This window comes from Syngnathus acus, chromosome 23 (assembly GCF_901709675.1).
Source record: "Syngnathus acus chromosome 23, fSynAcu1.2, whole genome shotgun sequence".
In the NCBI taxonomy this organism is placed as follows: Eukaryota; Metazoa; Chordata; class Actinopteri; order Syngnathiformes; family Syngnathidae; genus Syngnathus; species Syngnathus acus.
In genome coordinates this window covers 6,832,834-6,857,293 of record NC_051107.1, presented here as the reverse complement: position 1 = coordinate 6,857,293, position 24,460 = coordinate 6,832,834, and the positions used below count along the sequence as shown (strand labels likewise).

Genomic DNA, 24,460 nt, shown 5'->3' with positions numbered 1-24,460 from the left:
CACTTGTGCCCAACTCATTCGTGGATGTCAGTTTGAGGGAAAACTCAAGAAACGTTGAACCTTCAAAGTTGAAAAGGCTCTTGCGTCACTTTGGAGGAATGTACATCCTGGCAGTCAAAACGTTCCTGCCTCCGGGTCAGCTCGGCTCGGCACGGTCTTCGGCAACGGGCGCGGGCGGCGAATGGAGAGAGGCGCTGTAAGAGAGAGGCTGACGGCCAGAGGGGGCGCTGTCGCTCAATCGCAAGCTCTCCACCGTCGACATTGACCTCAACGCAAGTCACTCCGATCAAACGTTCAAAAAGAACTCAAATGGCAGTCGCAGCAAACTGACGTTCATGGTGGGACGAATTTATCAAACAGAAATTCACGTGACAGCAAAAAGAAGACCGTCCGAAAGGGGGAAAAACAATACAAAATAAGGCTCGTTATTCCTCCGTTGACGCCACGTGGGCAGCAAATCATCTCCAACCAACCAACGCTGTGCAGTCCAAAGAGTTGCTGGCGCACCTTGAGAGTTCAGGCGGCGGTGGTGGCGCCGCCCTGCTTGGTGATCTGGCAGTAGAGGATCATGGAGAAAACCATGCCGGCGATCTGCAGACACACAAAAACCCGATTGGCCAGCTTGCAAACACCTTCAAATGTGCATTTGCGCTCTGACCAGCAGGATGGCGATGGCGAAGGCGATGCCGATGACCACCTCCATGTTTTTCTCCATCAGGCGGATGATCTGCGTGGAGCACGGCTGCGGGGAGAGACGGACGGCTCACACGGCGCCCGCACACAATAGCGCCCCAAATGATGACGTCAAGGTCCCGACCGTGTTGTAGAGGCCGCCGGGGCCGCAAAGCGGGTCGGGGCCGACGCATCGGCACGAGTCGGGGGCGACGGCCCAGTCGGACGCTCCGTTCACCAGGCCGCAACACTTGAGCTGCGCGCGGCGGCGGCAAACGTGGCCGTTAGCGTCGGGCCGGCGTACGAGCGAGCGGCGGCGAGGGAGTCGGCCGTCACCTCCTCCTGCAGCTTCTCCAGGTCCTTCCTGACGCTCTCGGGCTGATCGGACAGCGGCGTCAGCTTCTGCAGGCGCTCCCTCACCCACTCCTTCACCTGAAGGCACACCCGGCCGGCAGAGCCGCATCTTAGCCCATTTTGACGCCAAAGCGGAGGAGCGGGCGGGCGGCCGTACCTTATTCTCGCCAACGGCGCCCAGAATTCCTGCCGCCAGCAGGAGGATGAAGATGAGGAGCAGGCTGGCAAAGAACTGCACCGCAAGCACAACATGACAATGTGTTCAATGTGACACAAGCGTGCGTGTTGATTTTTGCGTGGCGGCGCTCCTGACCAGAATGAGCAAGCATCTGTTCTCCTTGATGGCGCCGCAGCATCCCAGGAAGCCCAAGAGCATGATGATGACGCCCACGGCGATGAGGAGGTCGATGCCCGGCAGGTACTCGTTGGTGATCTGCGCCCAAAAGCAAAGCAAGATGGAGGTGGCGGCGGCGGCGGCGGACAGAGAGAGGGAGGGAGGCAGGCAGGCAGGCAGGGAAGGAGCGGCCGACTCGTTCTTACACTGTTGCCGTCCTTGTTGACTTTCAGGTAGATGGACACGCCCAGGATGATGCAGCCGCTCAGCTGCGGACATAGCAGTTGATCAAAAAGCCAGCCAACTAACGACAGCCCTACCAATCCAGGGTGTCGCCTCCATCAATCATTCAACAGCCGCTCTCATCAATTTTTCAGTGTTTGCTCGTTGACTAACCGCCAGGCCGTAAAACACGGAGGGGAGTGAGTCAACCGCGGCCGATGTCGCCAAGGCGGGGTCATGCGGCCGGCGCATTGCATCCACTGGAATTCAAAACGCGTGCGTGCGGGCGGGCGGGCAGGCGCGAGGACACGCACAAGTGTTAGTCAGGGAGAGGCAGCCGACAAACCCGTTTTGGACACAAAGGCTCTTCGAGTGACTCGTGCCGCTCTACGACACATTTGAAATGCACGAGCAGCAGAGGCAAAAAGTGGACCGGAAAATGCTCCAAGTAGGAAATAAACAGACGGAACGTCGTCAAAATAAGAAAAGGAGGCTGCTGGAGGCCAAAAAGTCGATACGGTCTGATCAAATAGCTGATTTGTAAAAAAAAGAGTCGCCTAAACAATCTGATGCAAGCGAGTAAACCAAAAAAGGAGACGTCAAAAGAGGAAAACAATGGCCGTCTATAAAAGTGGACAACTAAAAAAACACCAAGCACAATAGGTAAAGAGGGAAACAACAACATCATCATAAAGAACTCATTTGAAACAACGTAGCCTAGCAAACGGTCGACACACAATTTCAAGATGAACAGAGCAAAATAAAGTGTCGACATTATTCAAGTAGACTGCTACAAGTGGCCGCCCAAGTCAAAAGCAAAGCACAGCAATTGTGCATTTGCAACACAAGGCCCGTCCGTCCGTCCGTCCGTCCGTCCGTCCGCAACAAACAAGAGCTCCTCTCTTATTTGAATGAATCAATTATTAATCACGCTTCACAACGGCCAGCCGGCATAGAGAGGTTCAACTTTTGCTAGGTGCTTTGACCGGACCACAGCGGAGCGGCTGACACGGAGCCAAAGACAGACGACACCCTGGATTGGTCCGGACGAGTCAACAGTCAAAAAGCAGACTCCAATCAAATATCCGAAAGGCTCACCCAGAAGAGAAGGTTGAAGAAGAAGAGGAGATACTTGATGCCTTTGTTGACCGCCATGACGTCGATCGCGCTCTTCGTTGCTCGTCCAGGTGCAGCTCCTCGACACCTTCGCTCATTCGCCGAGCCTGTTCTACCTGTTCGCCCCCAACCCCTCCCGTCACGTGACAGTCATTGACAGCCAAAGCAGGAAAGGCTTTGGGAGGGAGTGAGGGAGGGCCATCTTCTGCCAGCAGATGGCGCCACCTGCACACAAAAACCAGCACGCATTCCGGTTAATAGAGTATGAAAAAGCATGACATATTTGTGTTGATGACAAGCCCTATCGTGAATGTTGAAAAATACGTTTTGAAATGTTTGATGTACATTGAGAATGAAAGGAAAATCAATTGGATTGAAGTAGGTAATTGGCGTTTTGGCTTTTCTCGAATAATTTAGCATTTAAAAAGTGAAATACTATTCATATATGAAATGACATTAACATTGATAAATCCATTTGTTAAAAAGGTTCAAACTAATTACAAATGCATTATAATATTTGACTCCATTACAATTGGCCCAAACTAGTCAAATACACCATTTTACATCAAAATAAAGCGAAACCGATGGAAGACATTTTTGGGGTATTTTAGTCAAAAGGTTTCATTAAACGCGATTTTGGTATCAAGAGATCGACCAACTGACTGAAAGGTTGTTGTTTTTTGTCCTTGCCTATCAGCACTCACACAATGGTGATGGCGATGATGACGAAGACGGGCTGGATGGAGGCTGAAGATGAAGACAGAGGGGGAGGCTGCGCGTGCGTCGCACGATCGGTCGCTCCTGGGCGGGGCTTGGCGTGCGTCCGTCCGTCCGTCGCAGCATCTTCTCGCGCCTCGGGTCCTCGCTCACGACGAACCGCTCCGGTTTGGTTCGGTTCGAAAAGAGCTGCTTGCCTGCCTGCCTGCCTGCGTGGCTGCCTGCATGCAAACATGCATGCGCGTGAGTCAACATGACGAAGATGAAGATGCGACAAGACTAGGCGCAGACAAAGCCACGCACGCACGCACGCACTCACTCGGAGTCACCATTGTCTCGTTATCGCGCACGAACAACGATGCTGTATTGGCTTGTGCTCGCGGCCCAGCTGCTCGGTTCGGTCGAGGTAAGACCGGCTTCGAACCCCTAACGCCTATGTGTGTGTGTGTGTGTTTGCGCGCGCGCGAGAAAAATGGGTCAGTCGGCTGGAGCCCGCCGTGCACGCGCACAGGGCCCCGGCGTCGCTCGCTTCCGCCGCGCGCAGCCGCTGGCGCGTGCACGTTGTTTCTTGACAGTGGTCACCTAGCATGTCTGCTCTAGTTGGCTAGCTGTGGCTCGCCACCGCCGCCGCAGCAGCTGCAGTTCTGGGTTTGAATCCCTCACATGTTGTCCCTCAGTGCAATGACAAGGATTTTCTAATCACACCATTATTAATGGGCCACCAGTAAGTGCGTGCTGACATTGGCCGGCGACCACTTTGCATGTCCATGTTTTGGCTTTAAAGGTGCCGAGTGATTTTTGAGTTTGTCGACAAATGCCCCGTGCCGGGTTGTCGAGCAAATGGTCCGTATGTACCCCGACTCGTGTTTTGTGTAAGCGTTCAGCGCTTGGCCGGCGACCGGTCCAAAGTTTGTCCTTTTGACGGCCGAGGCCACGTGCGGTCGTTTGCGAAAACGGAGGCCTCCTGTCGAAAGACTACGATTAGCGTGAGCGACATTAGCATTCAAGCCGCCCCGGGGGTCAGTCTCGGTGTCCATGGCAATGCCAAACGCTTAATGAGCATCTCCTTTCATCTCCGTTGCCAAGGAGACAGTTCAGCGGCCCGGCCCGGAACACATCGGCAAACCTTTTGTCAATCTTCTCTTGCCTGCTCGGAGGCCGTCCGAACACCGGCGAGTTGGCAAACGTTCGTCGCGTGCAAAAGAAGGCCGCTTCCTGTAAAAGAAAAAAAGGGGACAATAGAAACAGGCAAAGTAAACGATCTGTCACCAGAAAAAAAAATACAAAATATTAGATTGACAATCGAAATATAAAAAAACAAAACAAAGATGACACCTGGGACGTCTGCGGTCACGTGACGGCTGAGCTGAGCTGAGCTGGAAACACAAAACAAAGAAGAAGTTGATGGCCGGAACATGAATGAGCACGCTTATGCGTTCTGCGGCCGGCTCGTGTCTTTGGAGCCGAGCCGTCCGTTCCCGTCTCTCGCTCCAGGCCGGTGGCCACACCGTAGCTAATGGCTGCCTGTTCAAAATCAGGCAGGATGCTATCAATGAGCATTTTGCCGGCCAGCCAGCCAGCCAGCCAGCCAGCCAGCCAGCCAGCCAGCCAGCCAGCCAGCCAGCCAGCGGTGAAGGAAGCGCACGGTGTCTTTTGTGTTTTCAGGTCATCGCTGCTTTCCGGGTGCGTGTCAGCGAGGCCGGCCAGATCGCGGCGGACCTGGAGACCTCCGACCTTCGGGAGAACGTCACGGCGTACGCGGCGCAGATCAGCGGGGAGCCTCGGCCCGCCGTGCTCCCGTTCGGGGAGCCCGGCCGGCCCGTGCTCTTCAACGCGTCCTTCCACGGCCTGCGCTACAGCGTGGGCCTGCTGCTACAACGAGGACTGCTCTGGTCCAGACCCGTCGAAAGCGTGTCCCTCCTCACCAGTGAGCAGACCTCGGCAGAGTCCCGAGCCGTCCCGTCCCGTCCCGTCCCGTCCCGTGGGTGCGCCTTTCGACCGGAGCTCTCCTGTCGCCAACAGGGCCGCTTCCTGTGAGCAGCGTGCACATTTCAGACTACAAGGATTCTCCGGAGACCGGCGTGGTGTTTGACATCGACACTCCCGCGGGCAACGTTTTCAGCAGAGTCAACATCAGCTACAGCGAAGGGAGCGAAAGGCGCTCTATGCTCTACAAAGGTGCGAGCGAGCGAGCGAGCGAGCGGCCGGCCCAATGTCAAAGTAGCTCTGCGCACTAACTGTGCTGTTTTGAAGACTTCTACGAGGGGAAGACCGTGTTCAAGCACTGGCTACCCGGGGTGTGCTACCGCAACGTCACCTTCCAGCTCATCTCGGAGGCCAGCGCCTACCAGACGGCACAGAGTGACATCACCCACGTGCCCGTGCATCACAGGACGGGTACGAGGACGACCCACCTTATTCCCCTACCTTTGGACGCCGACCTCAAAGTTGTTCCTCCTCCTCCGCAGTGCCGTACCCTCCCCTCGACATCTCGTGGAGCGTCGTGGACCTGAGCCAAAGCCCGACGCGGGAAAGCCAACCGGCCGGCCGACGCTCCCGCGACGTCCCCGGCACGCAAGAGGAGGAGCCGAAGCCTTCCGAGGAGCCGCCGCTGGCACGCAATCTGAGCGCCGGCGCAGAGAGCACGGACGCTCGCGACCGTTGGCCGGACTCCGCCGCCGAAACCTCCGCCGGCAGCGAGGACGAGTTTGTCAACGGCGAGGCCCTCGAGTACGAGGACTCCAACGACGCGGGGTCGGCGATGGCTCTCCCCGCCGAGTCTTTGGTCCTGCCGGCTAAGATGTTCCCCGTCCTGCTGGAGGTGCGCTGGCTGCCCCCCAGAGCGCCCACCAGCTACGACGGCTTCCACATCTACATTGGCAGAGACGGTAGGCCCGGTATGGCCCGGCCCGGCCCGGCTCTCTCTATACGTCCTCAGCAGAAAGAAATTTGACTGGCAGCCGCCCCTGTCCAGGTAACACCACTCAGACGGCCAGCGTGGACGAAAGCACTCACGAGTTCTTTACGGAGCTGAGCGAGGCGGGAACGTACAGCCTGCGAGTCGCCACCCTCAGCGCAGCGGGAGACTGCGAGGCCAGAGAGAGCGCGGCGGATGCCGGATTCACCTTCTACCTCGGTACGTCACCCTTTTGCTTCCAAAGTCCAGTCTGGCCCTCGGCCAAACTAGACGTACTCCAAATCCTGCTGTGCTAGGGGTTAAGAAGCAACAAGCGCGGCAAATAGCACAATTTTGCTCATCGATGTTACTGTACTGCTGATGGCAAATTTCAGTTAAGCACAATAAGGTCCCATCAAATGCCTGCCAGCCAGCCAGCCGGCCGGCCGACCGGCCGGCCAACCAGCGGAGCCAGGTACAGCGACGCAAAGTGAAGTCCGCCATCTCGGCCCGACAGGTTCCAAGGGTGAGCTTCTGCGTGAGCTGCGGCAGCGTCCGCGAGCAGTCACCGTGCGCCTGCTGGACTCCAGCACGGCCGCCGTGTCCTGGGCCCGGAGCTCGGAGGCCCACGACGGCAGCATCGTGTCCGTGGTGTCCACCACCTGCCTGAAGCCCAGCCTGAGTCAAAGGATGGAGAGCGACTACTGCAGCGAGGTAACGGCTGTCACCGCAGCACTGCCTGGCCCTGCCTGGCCCTGGCTGGCCCTGGCTGGCCTCACTTCCTGTCGGGAAGATTGACCGGACTGCATTGTCGGATAGGAAAACTCAACCGGCGCCATCGTCAGCAACCTGACGCCGGGGGCTCAGTACCGGGTGGTGGTCTACCACACCAACGGACCCCTGATTAGTCCTCCCTCAGAAGCCGTCATCATGGATATCGGTGATTAGCTGGAGGATATTGTGTGGCTAGGCTAAGACGCTTTGCAAGCAAGGCTGTTTGTTGTTGTTGTCGCCGCCAGAGCCCACGGGCGTGCAAGATCTGGCCGTGTACCCACTGAGCCCCACGGCGGTCATCTTGAGCTGGCAGCGTCCGTATCAGGTGGCCTTCCGCAAGTACGTCCTCCAGACCTTCTTCTTCAACCCCGTCACGCTGAGCTCCGAGTGGAGCACCTACTACGAGATCGCCGCCACCGCCTCCGTCATAGCGTCGGTGGTAAACAAACACGTCTCCGACGCCAGATGGGCTTGGGCTTCTTCAGCATCTCGGGCGGGGCATTGCGCTCCTTCCTTTCCAGAGGGTAACCGATCTGCTGCCAGCTTGGTACTATAAGTTCCGCGTGACCATGGTGACGTGGGGCGAGCCGCCGCTCACTTGCTGCGACGGCTCCACCGTCAGCTTCGTCACAGGTAGCCAAAGCGCCGGAACGGCAACCGCCGCGTGATTTTTGCACGGGGGCTCAGCTCGGGGTTTTTGTCACTCAGCTCCCGAGGCACCGCACATCTCTTCGGTGGATTACTCCCACGGAGTCCTGTATGTGCGCTGGACATACGGCGAGCTCTTTGTGGACCTGTCGCACTCCAGGATCACGCACTGGCAGGTCGTGGCGGTCGGCAAGAAAGGTTCCGAGAGGAGCTACTCGGTAGACGTGAGTGTCCGGCTGTTTGTTGACGCTCTCGCGTGGCCTTCCTCGCTTGCTTCCTCGCTTGCTTCCTCGCTTCCTTCCTTCGTGTCCGAGCTCTCGTGTGTGTCCAGAACTCTGTCAATCGAAAGGCACCGATACGTTTGCACTTGGCAGGTGACTCGAAATGCGATGCGGGCCAGCCTGCCTCTGCCGCCCGGCGACATCTATAACCTGACGGTGACGGCGTGCACCGAGCGCGGCCGCAACACGTCCGTTCCCGGCATCATCAAACTGGGTCCGTGCGGTCGCACCGGATCGACGTGGATGCGATTCTGACCGGCCGCGTGTGGCGCGCTTTCAGATCCGGCCCCTCCCAGGTCCGTGCACGCCGTCAACGCCACGCACTCGTCGGTGACTCTGCTGTGGAGCGAGGATGGCGTGGCGGATCACTATCAGGTGCTCTGCAGAGCCAGCCCGGGCGGAAAAGAGGTGAAGGTGAGGAGACGTCCGAAGCGAGTTCGACGTTGGCCTCGGCTTACGTTTCGCTCCGCTTTAGACCGGAGAGCCTCGGGTGTCCGGCTCGCACGCGCTGACCGTTTCCGGCCTGATGCCGTCGTCTAGCTACAACTGCAGCGTGGTCAGCGTCAGCTACAGCACGCCCAGCAAGCCCGCCCACGTCACCTTCACCACCGCCGGTAGGTGGCGACTAACTTGACTGCAACGTAAAGGCCCGCTCGGTCGGGCCTTTGCTCAGCCTCCGGTTAGCGTCGCAAGTTCGCCTGACTAGCACGCATGTCAAAGTCAAAGTCTGCTTTATTGCAGCCAAAGAGATGAACCCCAGCGTGGCGGCCATCTCGGCCTTGGCCATCCTGAGCGTCCTGCTGCTCGGCCTGCTGCTTCTCTTCTTGCTGCTTCTCCGCAAGAAGCACCTGCAGATGAGCAGGTAGCCACCAAAGCGCCGCCGCGGTTTCACGCCGCAGAGTTTCACCACCCTCCCTCCCTCCCGTCTTACCGTTCAGGGAGTGCGGCGCCGAGACCTTTGTCAACTTTGCTTCGTTCGAAAGGGACGGGAAGCTGCCTTACAACTGGTACGATGGCGCTCTTCTCCTTCTCGCTCTACGTTTGGTTTGGATTGGGAATTTAGATGACGGTGTGGCATTGCACCGGCAAAAACGGCACCTTGTTGGTTTTTTTTCCCCCCCACTCTCGGACAATCAAATGAAAAGATGCAAATAAAGGCAGAATGCAAGGTGCTCACCAACGGCCACATTTTGCACATACGTTGGACCACTACCATGGAATAAGAGGTTGGCCACAACATTTTGTGGTCAACTTTGATTTATTTTGCGGCCGCAAAATTGTTGGGTCGGCACGATACGGATTTATTTGGCCACGTCCGGGTCGCAGTAGTTAACGGCGATTAATATAAGAGCCGAAAGACGGTCAGTCGCTCATCGCAAAACGCTTTTGGCCGTTGGTGCCTTTTTGTGTTCCATGGATGCGAGCGGGAACGAACAAAGACGAGCCGGGCTCAAGTCAGTGTTCCTCTTGACGTGTGCTAATGACGGCAGCGGCGGCGTGTTGGTGTCTCTCTGTTAGTGTTTTATTCTTTTTGTTTCTATTTGCCCCCCATCCCCCCAGGCGAAGAAGCCTCTTTGCCTTCCTTACCCTTCTGCCATCCTGCCTTTGGACTGACTATCTTTTGGCTTTTTATATTAATCCATGGTAAGTAAGCGAGCCAGCCAGCCAGCCAGCCAGCCAGCCAGCCAACCCCTCCGTTGGTTGTCCCGCAGGAAAAGTCTGGTGAGCGGGCAGGCATTTCATATTTGATTTCATGACAATGAGCTCAATATTAAAAGTACATTATGATTGAATTACAATTTAGAACCTGATCCAAGTACAGCAAAATAGCTTTTCCCCTTCAACGGACAGACTTCCGAAGATGTCCGGGTGTTTTTTTTGGTGGCACCTGAAGTGCATCACCAGACTTTTCTGAAACTTGTTGTGAGCTGTGGATGTGGCATGCCGCCAAGGAACGGAGCAACCGCACGGCACGGCACGTTTGGCTCGCACGACCGGCCCAAAAGATTTCTCTTTACTTCAACCGCCTTGGACTGTTGCATGTCGCAATGAGAAGCCGTAGTTTGGAATTGGCCCGGCGCTCACGTTTTGTCCCGCTGACGCGTTTGTTTGTGTCGTAGGGGCAAGACGGCCTTAAAGAAGCGCAAGCTGACCAGGTAACGGCAGCCAAAGACGTCGCCGCTCCAGGACTTTCTAATGGCAATCTCTTGTCTTTTCAAGTCCCGTGCAACTGGACGACTTTGAGGCCTACTTCAAAGAGCTGAGCAAAGACTCGGCCTACAAGTTCTCTCTGCAGTTTGAGGTGGGGAACGGCCCGGCCCGGCCCAGCCCGGCCCGTGCCTATCTTCCACTCAAAAAGTCCACCCTTCGGTGTCACGTGTCCACCAAACGTGTTTACAGGAGCTGAAGAGCGTAGGCCTGGACCTTTCCCACGACGCTGCCGACCTGCCCGTCAACAGGCCCAAGAACCGATACACCAACATCCTACCCTGTCAGTAGGCCAGCGACTAACCGCTACCTCCCAACCTCCCTCCCTCCCAAGAGTTTTTTCAAACTAAAATGAGGTGTCAAGGAGTTGCATTTACCTGAAGCAAAGAGGAATGACTCGGACGTTTGCTCCTCGGCAGACGACTTCAGCCGGGTGCGGCTCTTTTCCTTGCACGATGACGAAGGCGCCGATTACATCAATGCCAACTACATTCCGGTGAGGACGGCTGGAGGGCAGGCGGGCGGGCGCAGCAAACTTGCCTGACTCTGAAAACAGACAGACGGGTCAGCCTCAATATATATTTCATTTCATAATGCTTTTTTTTTTTTTTTGCAGGGCTACAAACACGGCAAAGAGTACATCGCCACGCAAGGCCCTCTGCCGGAGACGCGCAACGACTTTTGGAAGATGGTCCTGCAGCAGAAGTCGCCCATCGTCGTCATGCTGACACAGTGCAACGAGCGGCGACGGGCAAGTCTCAGGCGGGGCGGGGCGGGGGCTCGGTTAGGAGCCTCCGGCTTTTTACACATCGTCGCGTGTTTGCCGCGTGTGGTCCAGGTCAAGTGCGACCACTACTGGCCCTTCAGCGACGAGCCCGTCACGTACGGCGAGATCAGCGTGGAGATGCTCTCGGAAAACGAGTCGCCCGAGTGGACAGTCAGGAAGTTCCGGCTGGGATACGTGAGTTGGCGTTTTGCTCTCGTTTGCGCTTTATCCATTTCCATTGTGAAAATTGGGAAAGAAAATGGCTAAAACGGTGGCACTCGCAGGCGGACGAGACTCGGGACATCCTGCACCTGAACTACACCTCGTGGCCGGACCACGGCGTTCCCACGGTCAACGCCATCGAGAGCATCCTGCAGTTTGTCCGCATCGTGCGGCAGCAGGCCAACAAGACCAAGGAGCCCATCGTAGTCCACTGCAGGTACAATCCGAGGGTCAGTTAGTGTGTGCGTGCGTGCGTGCATATGTGACGCTGCCCATTTGTTTCGGTAGCGCTGGCGTGGGCAGAACAGGCACCTTCATGGCCCTGGACCGCCTGATGCAGCACATCCGGGAGCACGATTTTGCCGACATCATGGGAATGGTGGCGGAGATGCGCTCCCACCGCCTTTCCATGGTCCAGACGGAGGAGCAGTACGTGTTCATCCACCAGTGCGTCTTGCTCATGTGGCAGAAGAAGAAGCAGCAGCCGCCGCCGCTCGCCTCCGACGTCATCTACGAGAACGCCGGCAAGACATAACGGCCGAGCTTGCGCCATGCCACCGCATCATCCCCAGTCACGAAAAGCTTGGTCAGGAAGCCAGACAAAAAAGGAAGCCCCGCTGAGTCCATGAGGCAAACAAACAAAGAGCGTGGGGAAAAAAAAAAAAGAGCAATTTCAGGCTCAAAGGGAACAGCCAACTTTTTTTGCCTTTGCGTGATCTTGGACGCACCCTGACTTCTTTTTCTTTGCTTTTTTTTTTTTTTTTTTTGGATGATTGGCCTTCTCATTTCCTTCCCTCCAAAAGCAGAGCAAGCAGCCCGCCTTAGCAGCGGTCATCCAAACAGCCAACGGCTGTCAATGATCATCTTTCTCTGCTGAGACAGCGAGGATTCATTTCAAGTTCCCCAGCACTTGCTTGGAGTTGTGTGTAAATATTGCCTAACTGCTGTTTCTACTCATCATTACTGTACAAGAGACCCCCCCCTTCTGTGTTGTTTGTGAACCAAGGGCGGGCAGGTAATGGCCGCAGGCCAACACTTTCACCCGGCAAGAGTCCCGGAATATTTCTCGCATTCCCCTTTGAACTTTTTTTACACTTTAACATTTTGTTTACCTTGTGAAACTAGTTCTTCATAAAAAAGAAAAAGAAAAAAGACTTGAACGTTTCATTTTCTCATTGTATTAGGTTACTTCATAATTACAAATATTTCAAAAGTAATGAAAAATCTTCAATATCAATTTTGACAGTAAACTTCAACTTGCCTCTTTTGTGAAAAATTGCCGACTGGTTTTCTGCTGCTCGACATCCACCATGCGCCACGCCACGCCACGCCACGCCACCAGGACAAAAAGGCAAAATGTCACGGAGGACATATGGATGGTCCATCTTTTCGCTGAAGGCGGCTTTGCTTGGCATAAAACAATGGTTGCTCCCTTGTAATGGTAGCAGAGAAAGGTTTGCAGCAGCAGCAGCAGCAGCTCACAGTAAGCAGGACATTACCTGAATAATAATGAAGATTGACCCCTGGCATTTTAACTTGGGCCGGCCGGCCGCCCCGCCCCGAATGAGCGTGTAGCGTAGCCTTTATCCCTGATCTTGATTGGTTCCGTTTGCGTTCCATGTTGTGACTGAATTCACGAGCCGCTTTCTCTCAAGTGTGGGCCGGTCTCTTGGAGGTACTCATCATTGCCAGTCCGCCGGGCATCTGCCCTGCAGGCCAGAAGCTCGGTATGGCACTGCACACATGAGCCAACACACACACACACACACACACACACACACACACACACACACACACACACACACACACACACACAAGAGAACACTTGCATAAAACTAAAGTCCCCCCCCCCCCCCCTGTGAATGAGGCTTGTAATGATCCCTTTTTGTGTGCGTGCACGTTGTAAGAGGGAGGACAAGTGGACTGACTGCAGGACGACTACTTGAGGTAAGCGAGCGGAGGAGGAGGCTGTGCGAGTGCGTGCGTGCGTGTGTATGGGCGCGAGCGAAGAGAGGAGAGCAGAGCAGCGGCCGCCATGTTAACCAAGAAGCCCGGAGCCTCGGTCCTTCCGACGGGTGAGCGTAACCTACAGCAGCCGGGACGAGTGCACCCGAGCACGGCTGGGCGGTGCGGTGCGGTGGAGTGCAGTGCAGGGGGCGAGAGGCGAGGGAGGGGATTTCGCTCCAGGAGAGAGGGGGGGGGGAGAAAAAAAATCGAACAAGTTGCAAGAGAAATGAGAATCTAGCTGTCCGGCTAGCATGCTAAGTGATAAAAATAGTCTCTTGTGATCCCGAAGTGTGCATGATCCGCTAACGTTAGCACAGAGCACCAGCGACAGACACTCGATCAAATGAATATTTGATCTGCTTTTTTACGCGCTGCTCGACACAAACGCGACTCTTGTGTGACATCACGAGTACTTTACGTTGAGCTTATCTTTTTTTTTTTTTCTCCGGGTGGGGGGTGGTCAGCAGCTCACGCTCACCCCAGCTAGCTGTTCGCTCCTCACGTGAATTGCTGCTGCTGCTATGTCGTCGTCATCATCATCATCCTAAATGCCATGGTTCTCGAGATAAGCCGTTGAAGGACTAGAAGAAGCCACCGAGCGAGGCTCAGAATGCAAAGCATCCAGTAAGCATGCGACGTGGTAAAAATAGTCTCTCTCTCGTCTCCTGGAATGAGCACGACTGGCACTTGGTGAAATGCAACGTGGTGTGACTTTTCGCAAGGAATAAAGCTGCAGTCAGTCTACTGCTGCGAGCTGCTCGATCATTGTCATGTTTTGCCGCTGTTGTGTCGTTACTGTGTAATAGAAGTTGCGAACAGTCCATTTGCAAACATTGCTTGCCTTTGTCTCCGCTCTGACAGAAACTCATGTGACACAAGTAGAACTTTCCGTTGAGCTTCACGGAGGATCGAAAGCAGTCGACTCGGGCTAATGGTTGAATTTGGTTTCTCTTGGCTCGCCCGCCTGCCGTATTGTTGCACGCGTGGGGCCACAAACGGAGGACAATTGTAATATTCCATTCATCTGTTGAGCTTTTTGACCAATCAAAGAATTGCCTAATACCATTCCCCCCCCCCCATTGAGTGCCAAAGCATACATTGAGGACAATTCAGATGTTTGGTCCGTCACATGGGTGAAAGATGGCGATGGCTATATTTGTGGGCGAGTCGTGGACATTTCGGGGCCGGCTTTCTGCCTTTTCCCACCCGTCCTGTCAGGCAGCATGCCGATCGCGCTCGCCGCCTCTCTGGCATTTCCGGCGCGGCGGGTTCGCCGATGCGCCGCGCTCGTTCTCGCGCCGAGTGATATTACGAGCGACCCGTGCTTCAGGTTTTTGGGGAGGCTGCTGAATCCGCAACCGTTTTAATAACGTTGCACTTCAACTGGTCCAAATGCCGGCAAGTTCAGCCCACAGACAGGAAATATTCTCTTGGATTCGGAGCGCGGTTGTCCATAGAGCAGACTGACGGTCTTTGCGGTAAGCTCAATGCTTTGTTTTGAGATCAGGGGAAGGAAGCGAGCTCGTTTCCAAAAAGCGTGCTCGCTCGATTTGCTAGCAGCGCGAGTGGCGCAACTTGTTGGCGGGCGGCTCGCTGCCCTCATTAGCGGGATTACACGGCGGCGACTTCCGATTCAAATGTCCCACGCCATCTGTGGCCTTTAAAGTCACTTCAGCACGCACCCCGCGGGAACCCCAAAACTCCCACGTCAACTGTGAAAGGACGAACGCACGCCGTTGGAGATTGAGATTTGGGCTTTTTTGTTGCAGGCAAAACGGGCGAGCCGGTCTTCTCTCCCGGTCACGGCGGCTCCCTGACCACGTCTCCCGTCACGCTGCTGCCGCCGCTGCGCAACCTCGACCCACTGACGGTACGTTTGCCGGCCGGTTGTTATCTAAGGCCGGCCGGTGCGGTCACCGTGGCCACGAGCCAGCCGCGCGCGGGCAGTGCATTTGTGTACGTGTGAGGCGGCTTTCCTCACCTGCGTCCAAATGAAGACCCACCCGCATGACAACTGCACGTACAGGTTTAGTTTGTTCCGTGCACACGGGCGTCACGCGAAGCACTGGCGTCTCGGTGTTTTTGTCCCGCCCGCTTGACAGAGTGGAAATTCCATGCATCTGCGCCAACCCTTCGAAAAATGAATAGAATTCGAATGAAGTATCCACATTTACAGTGAAGAGAAAGTATTGATTGAGAGCGTTATTGGCTCACTGTTTGCTTTGTGATGCGTTACAGCACCATTTTTCTCTGGTAAACAATTATGTCGTTTGTTCTAATTGTTCAATTGCAGCGGGGCAACCGCCAAGTGCAGTAAGCGCCGTCCTATTCAAAGCCTTTGCCCTCAGGGTGGCGCTAAAGGGGCCATGTCGGAGGGCGTGCACATCACGCAAGTGTTGGACAACGGCGGCGTCAAGCGTCCGCATCAGAGCGGGCCGCAGCTCAACGGCCTGGCGCCGCTCGCCCCCTCCCGGCCGGAACGCCCCGCCGCTGACCCGGACTCGGCCCAGCGCGGGCGCCCGGGCGCCGCCTCGCACAGACCGGCCGACGTCAAAGCCAAGCCGGCCGCCTCCACGCCGGAGCAGGCCATGAAGCAGTTCATGGCCAAGATGTCGTCCTTCGAACATCACGAGGTCTTCAGCTACACCGAGGGTGAGCGGCGACAGCAGCGGCGGCCGCACAACCCGTCCGCCGGCGCTGCTCAAGCTTGTCGTCTTTTCTGCCTAGTTTACTTTGTGGGTCCCAATGCTAAGAAGAGGCCGGGGGTCCCGGGGGGCGCCAACAACTGCGGCTACGATGACGAGCAGGGCTCCTACGTCCAAATTCCGCACGACCAAATCGCCTATCGCTACGAAGTCCTCAAGGTGATCGGCAAGGGGAGCTTCGGACAGGTACGAGCGCGTCGCAGCTTCATCCCGCCGCAGTATTTTCACTTCCCGTTTCGGCGCCGATACCCGGTATCGGTACTGGCCCATCGCCGCTCGGCCTGACAAATGAGATCAGTTCTTTCGACGTCGACTTGACGAGCGAATGACCGATGGTGCGGCGCGTTTGCAGAAAACCAAGACCGCCTTGACGGCCGGCCACGCTACGCCCAACTAACCCCGAGTCGGCCCGCAGGTGGTGAAGGCGTTCGACCACAAGACGCAGACGCACGTGGCGCTGAAGATGGTCCGCAACGAGAAGCGCTTCCACCGGCAGGCGGCCGAGGAGATCCGCATCCTGGAGCACCTGAGGAAGCAGGACAAGGACTCCGGCATGAACGTCATCCACATGCTGGAGAACTTCACCTTCCGCAACCACATCTGCATGACCTTCGAGCTGCTCAGCATGAACCTGTACGAGCTGATCAAGAAGAACAAGTTCCAGGGCTTCAGCCTGCCCCTGGTGCGCAAGTTTGCGCACTCCATCCTGCAGTGTCTGGACTCGCTGCACAAGAACCGCATCATCCACTGCGACCTCAAGCCCGAGAACATCTTGCTCAAGCAGCAGGGGCGCAGCGGAATCAAGGTGACACGAGTCGCACCCGTACCCAATTCGAGTCAATGTCCTCGAGGTAACAAGTGCTTCTTCTGTGCTCATCAGGTCATCGATTTTGGCTCCAGCTGTTATGAACATCAGAGAGTTTACACCTACATCCAGTCCAGGTTCTACCGGGCGCCGGAGGTCATCCTAGGTAAGACGTCGCCGCTAACCCAAGGAGCCCTGGCTGGAAAAGCCGGGCCGGCCGCTGACGGAAGGAAGGGTCGTTGCAGGTTCCAGGTACGGGATGCCCATCGACATGTGGTCCCTGGGCTGCATCCTGGCCGAGCTCCTGACGGGATGTCCGCTGCTTCCGGGCGAGGACGAAGGCGACCAGCTGGCCTGCATCATCGAGCTACTGGGCATGCCGGGCCAAAGGCTCCTGGACGCCTCCAAGCGGGCCAAGAACTTTGTGTCGTCCAAAGGCTACCCGCGCTACTGCGCCGTCAGCGCGCTGCCCGACGGCACGGCGGCGCTCAACGGCGGACGCTCGCGGCGCGGGAAGCTGCGAGGTCCGCCCCGCAGCAAGGACTGGAGCGTGGCGCTGAAGGGCTGTGACGACGCGCTCTTCCTGGACTTCCTCAAACAGTGTCTGGAGTGGGACCCTGCCGTTAGGATGACGCCCAGCCAGGCGCTGCGCCACCCCTGGCTGAGGAGGCGACTCCCCAAACCACCCGCCGACAAGACGGCGGCGTCCAAACGCGCCCCCGCCGACGTCACCGCCATCTCCAAGCTCTCGGCCAAAACCAGGACTAACCTGGCGCCCATCACCGACGCCAACGGGAACCTCCAACCGCCGCGGACAGTGCTGCCCAAACTGCTCAGCTGAAAGTGAGCGCGCCCCAACGGCTTGAGGCTGGCCGGCTGGCTGGGGTGCGTTGGCACGGGACACACGGCAGCGCCCCCCCAGCGGTGCCACCGTTCAGGCTCCTCCGGTGGAGTGCCGCAGACAATCATCACAAAGGGTGCTGAAAGGCCATTATTTATCAACAACGAAGACACCAAAACCCTTTGTTTTCTTCCGGAGGACAAAATGTGCCAAGCGGCACGCTAATCCGCGTCGGCCGGCCACACGGAGCCATGAGCGGGCTTAGCTAGCAGAGAAGTCTTACATCAGTAAGTTGACTCGAGTGCTTTGTTTTCAGTTCGCGCCATGCTCAAAGAGGCTTCTTGTTTGGCTGCAATTGGCATCATGAGACACCACCACGCTAACTCCTATCAGAGGCCAATTCAGGACAGACTTCAAAAGCATGCAATGCTTTCATTTTGCTAATACTGCCAATTGAACGACAAAAAAAGATGACCATTGACCGTGAAGAGTCCCTGTTAACAGCGCGTTACACTGTGAGGGCGTCAACCCTTTTAAGCCATTTTCTATCCTCCGATGTGTGCGTGCCGGCGCCAAATCTCTCGCATCAAGTGAACGCCTCACAAAGAGGCGTGATGTTATTTATGAATATTTATTAGACATTTTTCTACCAGGATGTGCAGCAAATACTTGAATGTGCGCGCATGTTTATTTGAAAACGCAAGTGGCAGGGGCACGACGGTGTTGACGATGACGTTAGCGACGTGGCTCACGGTCGAGCCAACGCAAGAACACGCTACCTGTTTCCCCCTGCCCGAGTTGACGAAACATTTTGTGCCTTCAAAGACGGGCGCCGAGCCACGATGCGTTCTATTACTGTTGTGAGAGGCGGGGCTAGGCGCAGACATGTAATCAGCCAGATGATGTCACTCGTCGCCAACGATAAACACGGCAGGGCTAAGCTAACACTAGCCAATCCACCGCTAGCGACAGAAATCTAGCTGATATCCTGCACTGACGTTTGTTTTTGTACTCATCATGTGAGAACCGCTGATAAAGCGCGAGTTACAGTTTTAATGAGCGCTTATACTGGTTGCTAGCATAAGTTTTTTTTTTTGGACCGGGTCATGCCAACTTGACTTGCGGGTGTCTAAATGCTAACCACTGCGCTGCGCTAGAAGCAAGTATCAACAAGCGTTTGAGCCAGCAGTTAGCATGAGCGCTTTTGTTGTGGAAAGCATCAACTAACACTAGCCAATCAGCCGCCGGCATCCAAATACTTGCCTCTGCACTGCCACTGACGTTTGTTTTCTATTCACGACCCACTGCCGACAGAGCGCTAGTAGCACAAGCACTGGAACTAGCTACTAGCATTAGCGTCATCGTTGTGGCTACCTCAAACTAAGCTCAGCTGTGATGATGACGACGACGACATGACAAACACCCAGGGCATTTTTTTTGGGGTTGATTCTACCAAAGTGCATTCCTTGGCAGCGAGCTAGTGGCTCAAAGAGAGGACAGATGCAAGTTGAGTTTGGTGAAAGGTCGCAGCCGTCACGTATAGCTAATAGGGGTGTAAATCGCGGGTTTTGTCACGATACAATATCATATCGATACAAAGAATCACGATACGATATTTGCCGATATCTTAAAGCCTGCTGTGATTCATTCACGATACATCACGATATAGTGCTCCACGATCGATTTTTTTTTTTTTTTTTTTAAATAAAAAATATAGAACAATATCCTGATTTATAACAATTCATACGCAAAATCAACAAGGTACTGCAAACTCTTTATTTAGGAAATTACAAGAGTATTGTAGTATACAAAGTGCTTATTTTAACACTGAACTTGATCAAATTCCTATATTTTTTCTCATATAAGTAAAGAAAAATGAATATTCTTTCTTTTTTTGTAATACCATTAACTTTAAAGTGCATTACTGAACTATTTATTTACAATAATTGTAATTGTCCGTTGAGCCATCTTTTCTTTGGAATCCAAAGTGCTTCCAAACGAATGACTTGAAGCCCAAAGGGGAGCGAATTTCCTCGTCTTCTTGGACACTAGCCATAGCACCAGCCCAGGAGCCGCGTAGTTGTCGGCTCCCCTTTCACGTGCCTGCTCTGCTCTGCTCACAACACAACACGCCGCGTACTGCTCCCGGAAAGAGGAAGCAAGCAACAATGAACCGGATTTCCAAATAAAGTCGCGTCTAATGTCCGAGGTCAAACACGGCGATATAAATCGATGTTCACGTTTAGCATCGATGCCAATAAATCGTAGAGCATTACATCGATTAATCGATGTGTATCGATGAATCGTTACACCCCTAATAGCTAACCTCTTGTTAGCCTTTTGCCTGCAGCTAACCTGCGAGCTGATGTGGGTAGCTTGTCTTAAGACGGACGGACGGACGGACAGACACTACTGTTAGCTGTGCTGTGTTTCTGTAGCGTTTGTGGGGTTTTTGACGCGTCTGTTTGACGTCGTGCGGAGAAATGAATGCTGTGGCCAGTTTTACAATGTACTGTATCTATCCACTGTACACTACAGACACACACACACGCACGCACACATTGGTTTGTTTGTTTGTTTGTTTTTTTCTAGTGAGCCTTTGTAATCTTTTATTGTGGTGGAATATGAATATTAATACAACTTTACTGACTACAATGAATCACGTGTGAAATAATGAATGAATCCTCTGGATTGTAGCCAAACACATGACAGAGTGGCATTTGACGGAGCCTCTTGTTGCCATGACAATGACTCACAGCCAATAATGTCACCAGCCAGGTTTTGTTGTCATGGCTCATTGACACGCGCACGCACGCACTCACACGGGCGGTGTGGCACTTCTTTTTGTCCTTCCTCCTAAAAATAACAATTAAGCACCGACTCGCACAAGCTGGTATCAAATTTGCGAGAGGCCAGAGCTGGTTTTATTTTCGGCAAGGGTCTTCAGTTTGCGTCGACGTGAACGCGTGCAACCGTCTTGTTCAGGCACATTGAACGTGCACATTCACTTAACATTTCAAACGTGAGCTACTTGCCAGTATCAACAGTCACCAACCCGGGCAGAATAGGTAAGATTCTTTAAGAGCGAGAGTGATCATTTATCTCAAATAGGATTCAAAATAAATGAACGATGAGGCATTTCCGAAAGGGAGACTCAAAGAAAATAAGATGCTTCCGGTTCAGTCAGTGATATTAAATCAATCAATCAATCAATCAATCATGCCATTTGCCAGCAAGTGTCACCTTATGAGCGCAACACGCATTCATTACTGTGCTACTAAATAGTTTGACATTAGGATCTTCTGGCCCATTCATTGAAGAAAATGTGCACTTCCATAATTGGAATGGAATTCACATGACGTAAATGTTGATTTACAGCATTTCAGCACACAAGTAGTGATAAAGAAATGTCCATTTACATCATTCATATGTACAAGATGTATTTGGCACTTACCGTCAAAGACGAGCTGGCGGTCACCCCAAATGACGTCACCCCTGCTAATCGGGTGCTCCCATTTAGCGTCCAGTGCAGCACCCTGCTGGCAAGACGTAGCCGACAGATGAGCCTCACTCATGACTTGACCTGTAAACCTAAGGCCACACTTGTCATTTCATTTGTGGCGTCAGCCTTCTTATTTGGTCAAGAATAGACTGACTATACATGAGGAGGTGATAACATGCGTTAACCTACGCTTGCTACCTTAACATTTTCCTCTTCAAAACCGACCAGTCGTCGAACTTTGTAAGGTTTGAGCTTCAAAAATGATCTTAACAAAGACACGTTTTCGGGGTGTACCTTCAAATTGTCGAGTTGAAGCTTCTGAAGATAGCGCTTCCGGTCCTTTGCACTTTTGCCGCCTGAAGTTTAATTACCAGGCACTTCCGGGTCTTCTTTTCAGTTTCCTGATCCGTTCTTCTTCTGTGGTTTTTTCTCTCGTTTTTTTGCTTTAATGCATTCCAAACAACAGTGTCAAACTGAGTAGAGAAATATATTCAGTCGGGAAGAAATTTAAAAACGCAATACATACTGGTAATCAAGAAAGGTCGAGTGTGTGGCGATTAACTGGACCCTATACAGACGCAGCAATCGAGCTCAATCGTGTCCACCAGATGGCAGCAAAACACAACGTGACAACACTAGATACGGCGTACACTCCAACGAGCGCCATCAAAAAGTCAAGTCAAGTTTAGTTATACAGCCCTAAATCACAAGCAGTCTCAAAGGGCTTCACGTATACAAAACAAATTGACAATTATTCCCAAAGCATCCCCTGATCTTAAGCTCCCAAGAAAAAAAAGAAAAAACCAATGTTAATTAAAAAAAAAAAAAAAAGAAGGTCGTGAAAATGGGTACGCACACAAGCGCACGCATCTGCAAACACAACATACGAAACAACAGACTTCAAGAGAAATCTGTCAATTTGATGGTTTGGTAAAGCGGAGCATTGCGGAAATGGCGTCGACGTTGGCTTGTCACCTGTGACGTGTTTGTTTGTGGAATTCCCCCTCTTATTTATATGGACTCCCCGTGAAGAAGGGGACAAAAAAGCGTGTGCATTGTGAGCTTTTCCAGGTCACAAACGCCATCTTCTTGTCACGGAAATACATTTCCATTTCTGACTGGCACCATTAAATGTCTTTCTTTTTCTGAGGGGACCAAAAGTGGGCGTAGACATTTCGACATGTCTACTATGAATGCAAATCAAGTCAATATTCCACGTCGTCTGACACATTTTGAGATGTGCAACAAGTTGTTTCCTTTTCCGATGCTGACTCACAACGAAACGCTCGCTCGCTCGCTCTCTCACACACACGCACGCACGCACGCACACGCACACGATGACGAGAGTGGAGAAAGGTTCAGTCATTCAGTCTCAGTTTCTCTTTCCGTGTTGTCATGGGTTTGTTTGTCGTGGCTGCTGCAGCCGCCCCCGCCGCCGCCGCGCAAAACGCACGCGCTTGTTTCCGAGCTCTTCGACCAAGTTTAGCTTGACGTAAGATTATTAATGGTGCATCAATGACCTGAAGCGTTGGAGACGCGGTGGGTGGCTTTTTTTTGCCACTCAGGTGTTGATTCCTCCTTGTTCTCCGTGGAAGTTTTCTTCTTCTTCTTCTTCTTCTTCTTCTTCTGAGAAGTCCAAATGCCGCTTACTCTCTTGCTCAATGAAAACGTGTCAGCAGCCAATAGAATTGTAGCATCTTTATTAGGTGCTCATCAAATAAATAGCTCATAAATAAGAACAAATCAAGCTTAAATAGCATCATCAAAATGTGTGTGCGTGGGAATAAATAGTCTCATGTGATGAAATGAAAAGGCATCCCACGAGCTCACGGTTTTCGCCTGCGGCGGCGTGGCGGCGTGGCTTGCCTTCGAGGCCGCAGGCGATTGGGCGTCCCCGCCCGGCCACTCTCGGCCAACGACCTGGCCTCCTCGTACAGCCAGGGCAGCTCCCACAATGCTTTGCTTTGGACCACCAAGTTGTCCATCTGGGGGGGGGGGGCAGAGTTACATTGCAGCCATGGGGAGGAGCGTCATCTGAGGTCACGCGTGCTTTTGTTTTTCTATTCTATGGCACAATCTAATCTCACACACACGTTTTGAATGCAACGGTCATGAATTCACCAACTATTTAACATGCAGTTATTTGAAAACAGAGCGTACGTAGTAGCGTTTGTAAAAGCACTTGTACCTGGAGGTGTCGGAGCTCGCTCAGCCCGCTGAGAACTTTGTCCTGCTTCTGATACCTGTACTTGCGCAGATCCCGCACGCACTTCAGCAGGTAGTTCAGCCCGACTCGGGCGTCGTCTCCCGAGTCGGACGGCGGAGGGCCGGGCGGCTGCTTCAGCATGTGGCCCAACAGCTCCTCGTACGTCTGCAGCACCGCCGACATCAGCATTTCCTTGGCCTGAAAGGCGCAGCGGCAAGCGTTGGAAACAATGGCCTCCCGTTTCCTCATATCGCCATTGACCCGTGATCATTTTCCCAAAGTTCTCTTCTGCGCCTTTTTTCCCAGGACGAAACAAACATGGACGACATACGTACTGCCAACGACAATAGTCGGCGGCGCCGTATGGAGCAAACGTGCATCAAGAAATATATCAAATGAACATCAGCAAGAACGATGAGCGAATAAAAGCATTGAAATTGCAGAGGCGGCAACAATAGCCGGCGGCGTTGGTGTGGTGCGCACGCACGCACGCACGCACGCACGCACGCACGCACGCACGCACGCACGCACGCACGCACGCACGCACGCACGCACGCACGCACGCACGCACGCGCCACACCAAGCACCACTTGAGCCCACAAGCAGACATATGGTTTTTCGGGATGCGTTTAGTGACACGCAAGTCACCTGCTACACTGAGCTGAAATAGGCTAAGCTAGGCAATTGAAATGTTTTTACCTCCATCTTAGTGCTCAGGAGCTCTCTGGAGAAGACGGGATGGCCGTTAAAACGTTCTTTGGGCGGAATCTTCTGCAAACACAAATACACGGGAAAATAAAATCAATCCGGTGAATCCAACAAACCCGAGTAGTGTGCACGCGTGCGCATCCTCACATATAGCTGCAGTAGGTTCTGAATGGTTCTGTTCATCCTCGCAGGCACATGAGAGGTCATGACGCCACACACGCACAGGTAGGCGCACATTCCGAGCATCCCTCTCGCCGCGGTAACCATGGTCAACCGGAGTCCACTCGAGCGCGTGTGTGCCGCACACGTGCGATTCCTGAGGCGGGCCCCGACTCGGTCCCGGCGGCGGCGATGCTGATGTGAAGAAGTGTCGACGATGTTTCGCATTTAAGAGAAGAGACGCGTACGCGGGCTCGCACACGTGTGCGCGCGGTGATGATTTAAGTGTGAAAATGTGGTTGACGATTTCCTTTAAA

At 53.8% G+C, this 24,460-nt stretch overlaps 4 protein-coding genes across 10 annotated transcripts; 2 read left to right on the top strand and 2 right to left on the bottom strand.

Annotated features, from left to right (window-relative positions):
- Window positions 1-318: 318 nt before the first annotated feature.
- Window positions 319-3,536, bottom strand: LOC119116964 (tetraspanin-8-like). The gene is made up of 9 exons (XM_037242832.1): window positions 3,403-3,536; window positions 2,681-2,923; window positions 1,567-1,629; window positions 1,340-1,459; window positions 1,184-1,258; window positions 1,009-1,104; window positions 818-928; window positions 659-742; window positions 319-591 (listed from the first exon to the last, which is right to left on the bottom strand). Exons 2-9 carry the CDS (start codon window positions 2,735-2,737, stop codon window positions 517-519), a joined length of 681 nt encoding a protein of 226 aa, XP_037098727.1. The 5' UTR covers window positions 2,738-2,923; window positions 3,403-3,536; the 3' UTR covers window positions 319-516.
- Window positions 3,537-3,720: 184 nt separating this feature from the next.
- Window positions 3,721-12,717, top strand: ptpro (protein tyrosine phosphatase receptor type O). Of its 5 annotated transcripts, none has more exons than XM_037242733.1 (25): window positions 3,721-3,821; window positions 5,081-5,342; window positions 5,438-5,593; window positions 5,669-5,812; window positions 5,884-6,303; window positions 6,390-6,551; window positions 6,829-7,025; window positions 7,131-7,251; window positions 7,331-7,524; window positions 7,607-7,718; window positions 7,794-7,957; window positions 8,108-8,228; window positions 8,295-8,428; window positions 8,490-8,628; window positions 8,756-8,876; window positions 8,953-9,021; window positions 9,575-9,658; window positions 10,135-10,170; window positions 10,235-10,316; window positions 10,415-10,505; window positions 10,642-10,718; window positions 10,839-10,973; window positions 11,061-11,183; window positions 11,273-11,427; window positions 11,499-12,349. In XM_037242733.1, the coding sequence occupies exons 1-25, from the start codon at window positions 3,774-3,776 to the stop codon at window positions 11,743-11,745; spliced, it is 3,594 nt and encodes a 1,197-aa protein (XP_037098628.1). In that variant the 5' UTR covers window positions 3,721-3,773; the 3' UTR covers window positions 11,746-12,349. The 5 variants fall into 5 exon arrangements, with proteins under 5 accessions (XP_037098628.1, XP_037098625.1, XP_037098626.1 ...); XM_037242730.1 differs by lacking the exon at window positions 3,721-3,821 and adding an exon at window positions 12,668-12,717 and having other exon boundaries at window positions 4,788-5,342; window positions 11,499-11,695; XM_037242731.1 differs by lacking the exon at window positions 3,721-3,821 and having other exon boundaries at window positions 4,788-5,342; window positions 8,295-8,422.
- Window positions 12,718-13,061: 344 nt separating this feature from the next.
- Window positions 13,062-18,992, top strand: dyrk2 (dual-specificity tyrosine-(Y)-phosphorylation regulated kinase 2). Of its 3 annotated transcripts, none has more exons than XM_037242799.1 (7): window positions 13,062-13,285; window positions 14,987-15,087; window positions 15,566-15,869; window positions 15,945-16,108; window positions 16,338-16,727; window positions 16,803-16,893; window positions 16,973-18,992. In XM_037242799.1, the coding sequence occupies exons 1-7, from the start codon at window positions 13,246-13,248 to the stop codon at window positions 17,566-17,568; spliced, it is 1,686 nt and encodes a 561-aa protein (XP_037098694.1). In that variant the 5' UTR covers window positions 13,062-13,245; the 3' UTR covers window positions 17,569-18,992. The 3 variants fall into 3 exon arrangements, with proteins under 3 accessions (XP_037098694.1, XP_037098696.1, XP_037098695.1); XM_037242801.1 differs by lacking the exon at window positions 13,062-13,285 and adding an exon at window positions 13,294-13,841 and having other exon boundaries at window positions 15,511-15,869; XM_037242800.1 differs by lacking the exon at window positions 13,062-13,285 and adding an exon at window positions 13,295-13,841.
- Window positions 18,993-22,753: 3,761 nt separating this feature from the next.
- LOC119116971 (interferon gamma-like) lies at window positions 22,754-24,411 on the bottom strand. The gene is made up of 4 exons (XM_037242846.1): window positions 24,132-24,411; window positions 23,976-24,047; window positions 23,259-23,474; window positions 22,754-23,055 (listed from the first exon to the last, which is right to left on the bottom strand). The coding sequence occupies exons 1-4, from the start codon at window positions 24,369-24,371 to the stop codon at window positions 22,897-22,899; spliced, it is 687 nt and encodes a 228-aa protein (XP_037098741.1). The 5' UTR covers window positions 24,372-24,411; the 3' UTR covers window positions 22,754-22,896.
- Between the last annotated feature and the right edge of the window lie 49 nt (window positions 24,412-24,460).

Coding starts and splice junctions, on each gene's coding strand:
- LOC119116964 (XM_037242832.1), bottom strand. CDS start 2,737: ATGGCGGTCAACAAAGGCATCAAGTATCTCCTCTTCTTCTTCAACCTT. Junction 1,105..1,183: donor GCGCCGTTGGCGAGAATAAG/GTACGGCCGCCC, acceptor GTGTGCCTTCAG/GTGAAGGAGTGGGTGAGGGA. Junction 929..1,008: donor TGGAGAAGCTGCAGGAGGAG/GTGACGGCCGAC, acceptor CGCCGCGCGCAG/CTCAAGTGTTGCGGCCTGGT.
- ptpro (XM_037242730.1), top strand. CDS start 4,835: ATGAGCACGCTTATGCGTTCTGCGGCCGGCTCGTGTCTTTGGAGCCGA. Junction 8,429..8,489: donor CGGGCGGAAAAGAGGTGAAG/GTGAGGAGACGT, acceptor GCTCCGCTTTAG/ACCGGAGAGCCTCGGGTGTC. Junction 11,428..11,498: donor CCCATCGTAGTCCACTGCAG/GTACAATCCGAG, acceptor TTGTTTCGGTAG/CGCTGGCGTGGGCAGAACAG.
- dyrk2 (XM_037242799.1), top strand. CDS start 13,246: ATGTTAACCAAGAAGCCCGGAGCCTCGGTCCTTCCGACGG. Junction 13,286..14,986: donor AGCCTCGGTCCTTCCGACGG/GTGAGCGTAACC, acceptor TTTTTGTTGCAG/GCAAAACGGGCGAGCCGGTC. Junction 16,894..16,972: donor GGCGCCGGAGGTCATCCTAG/GTAAGACGTCGC, acceptor GGGTCGTTGCAG/GTTCCAGGTACGGGATGCCC.
- LOC119116971 (XM_037242846.1), bottom strand. CDS start 24,371: ATGCGAAACATCGTCGACACTTCTTCACATCAGCATCGCCGCCGCCGG. Junction 24,048..24,131: donor AGAACCTACTGCAGCTATAT/GTGAGGATGCGC, acceptor TTGTGTTTGCAG/AAGATTCCGCCCAAAGAACG. Junction 23,475..23,975: donor TCCTGAGCACTAAGATGGAG/GTAAAAACATTT, acceptor TGCGCCTTTCAG/GCCAAGGAAATGCTGATGTC.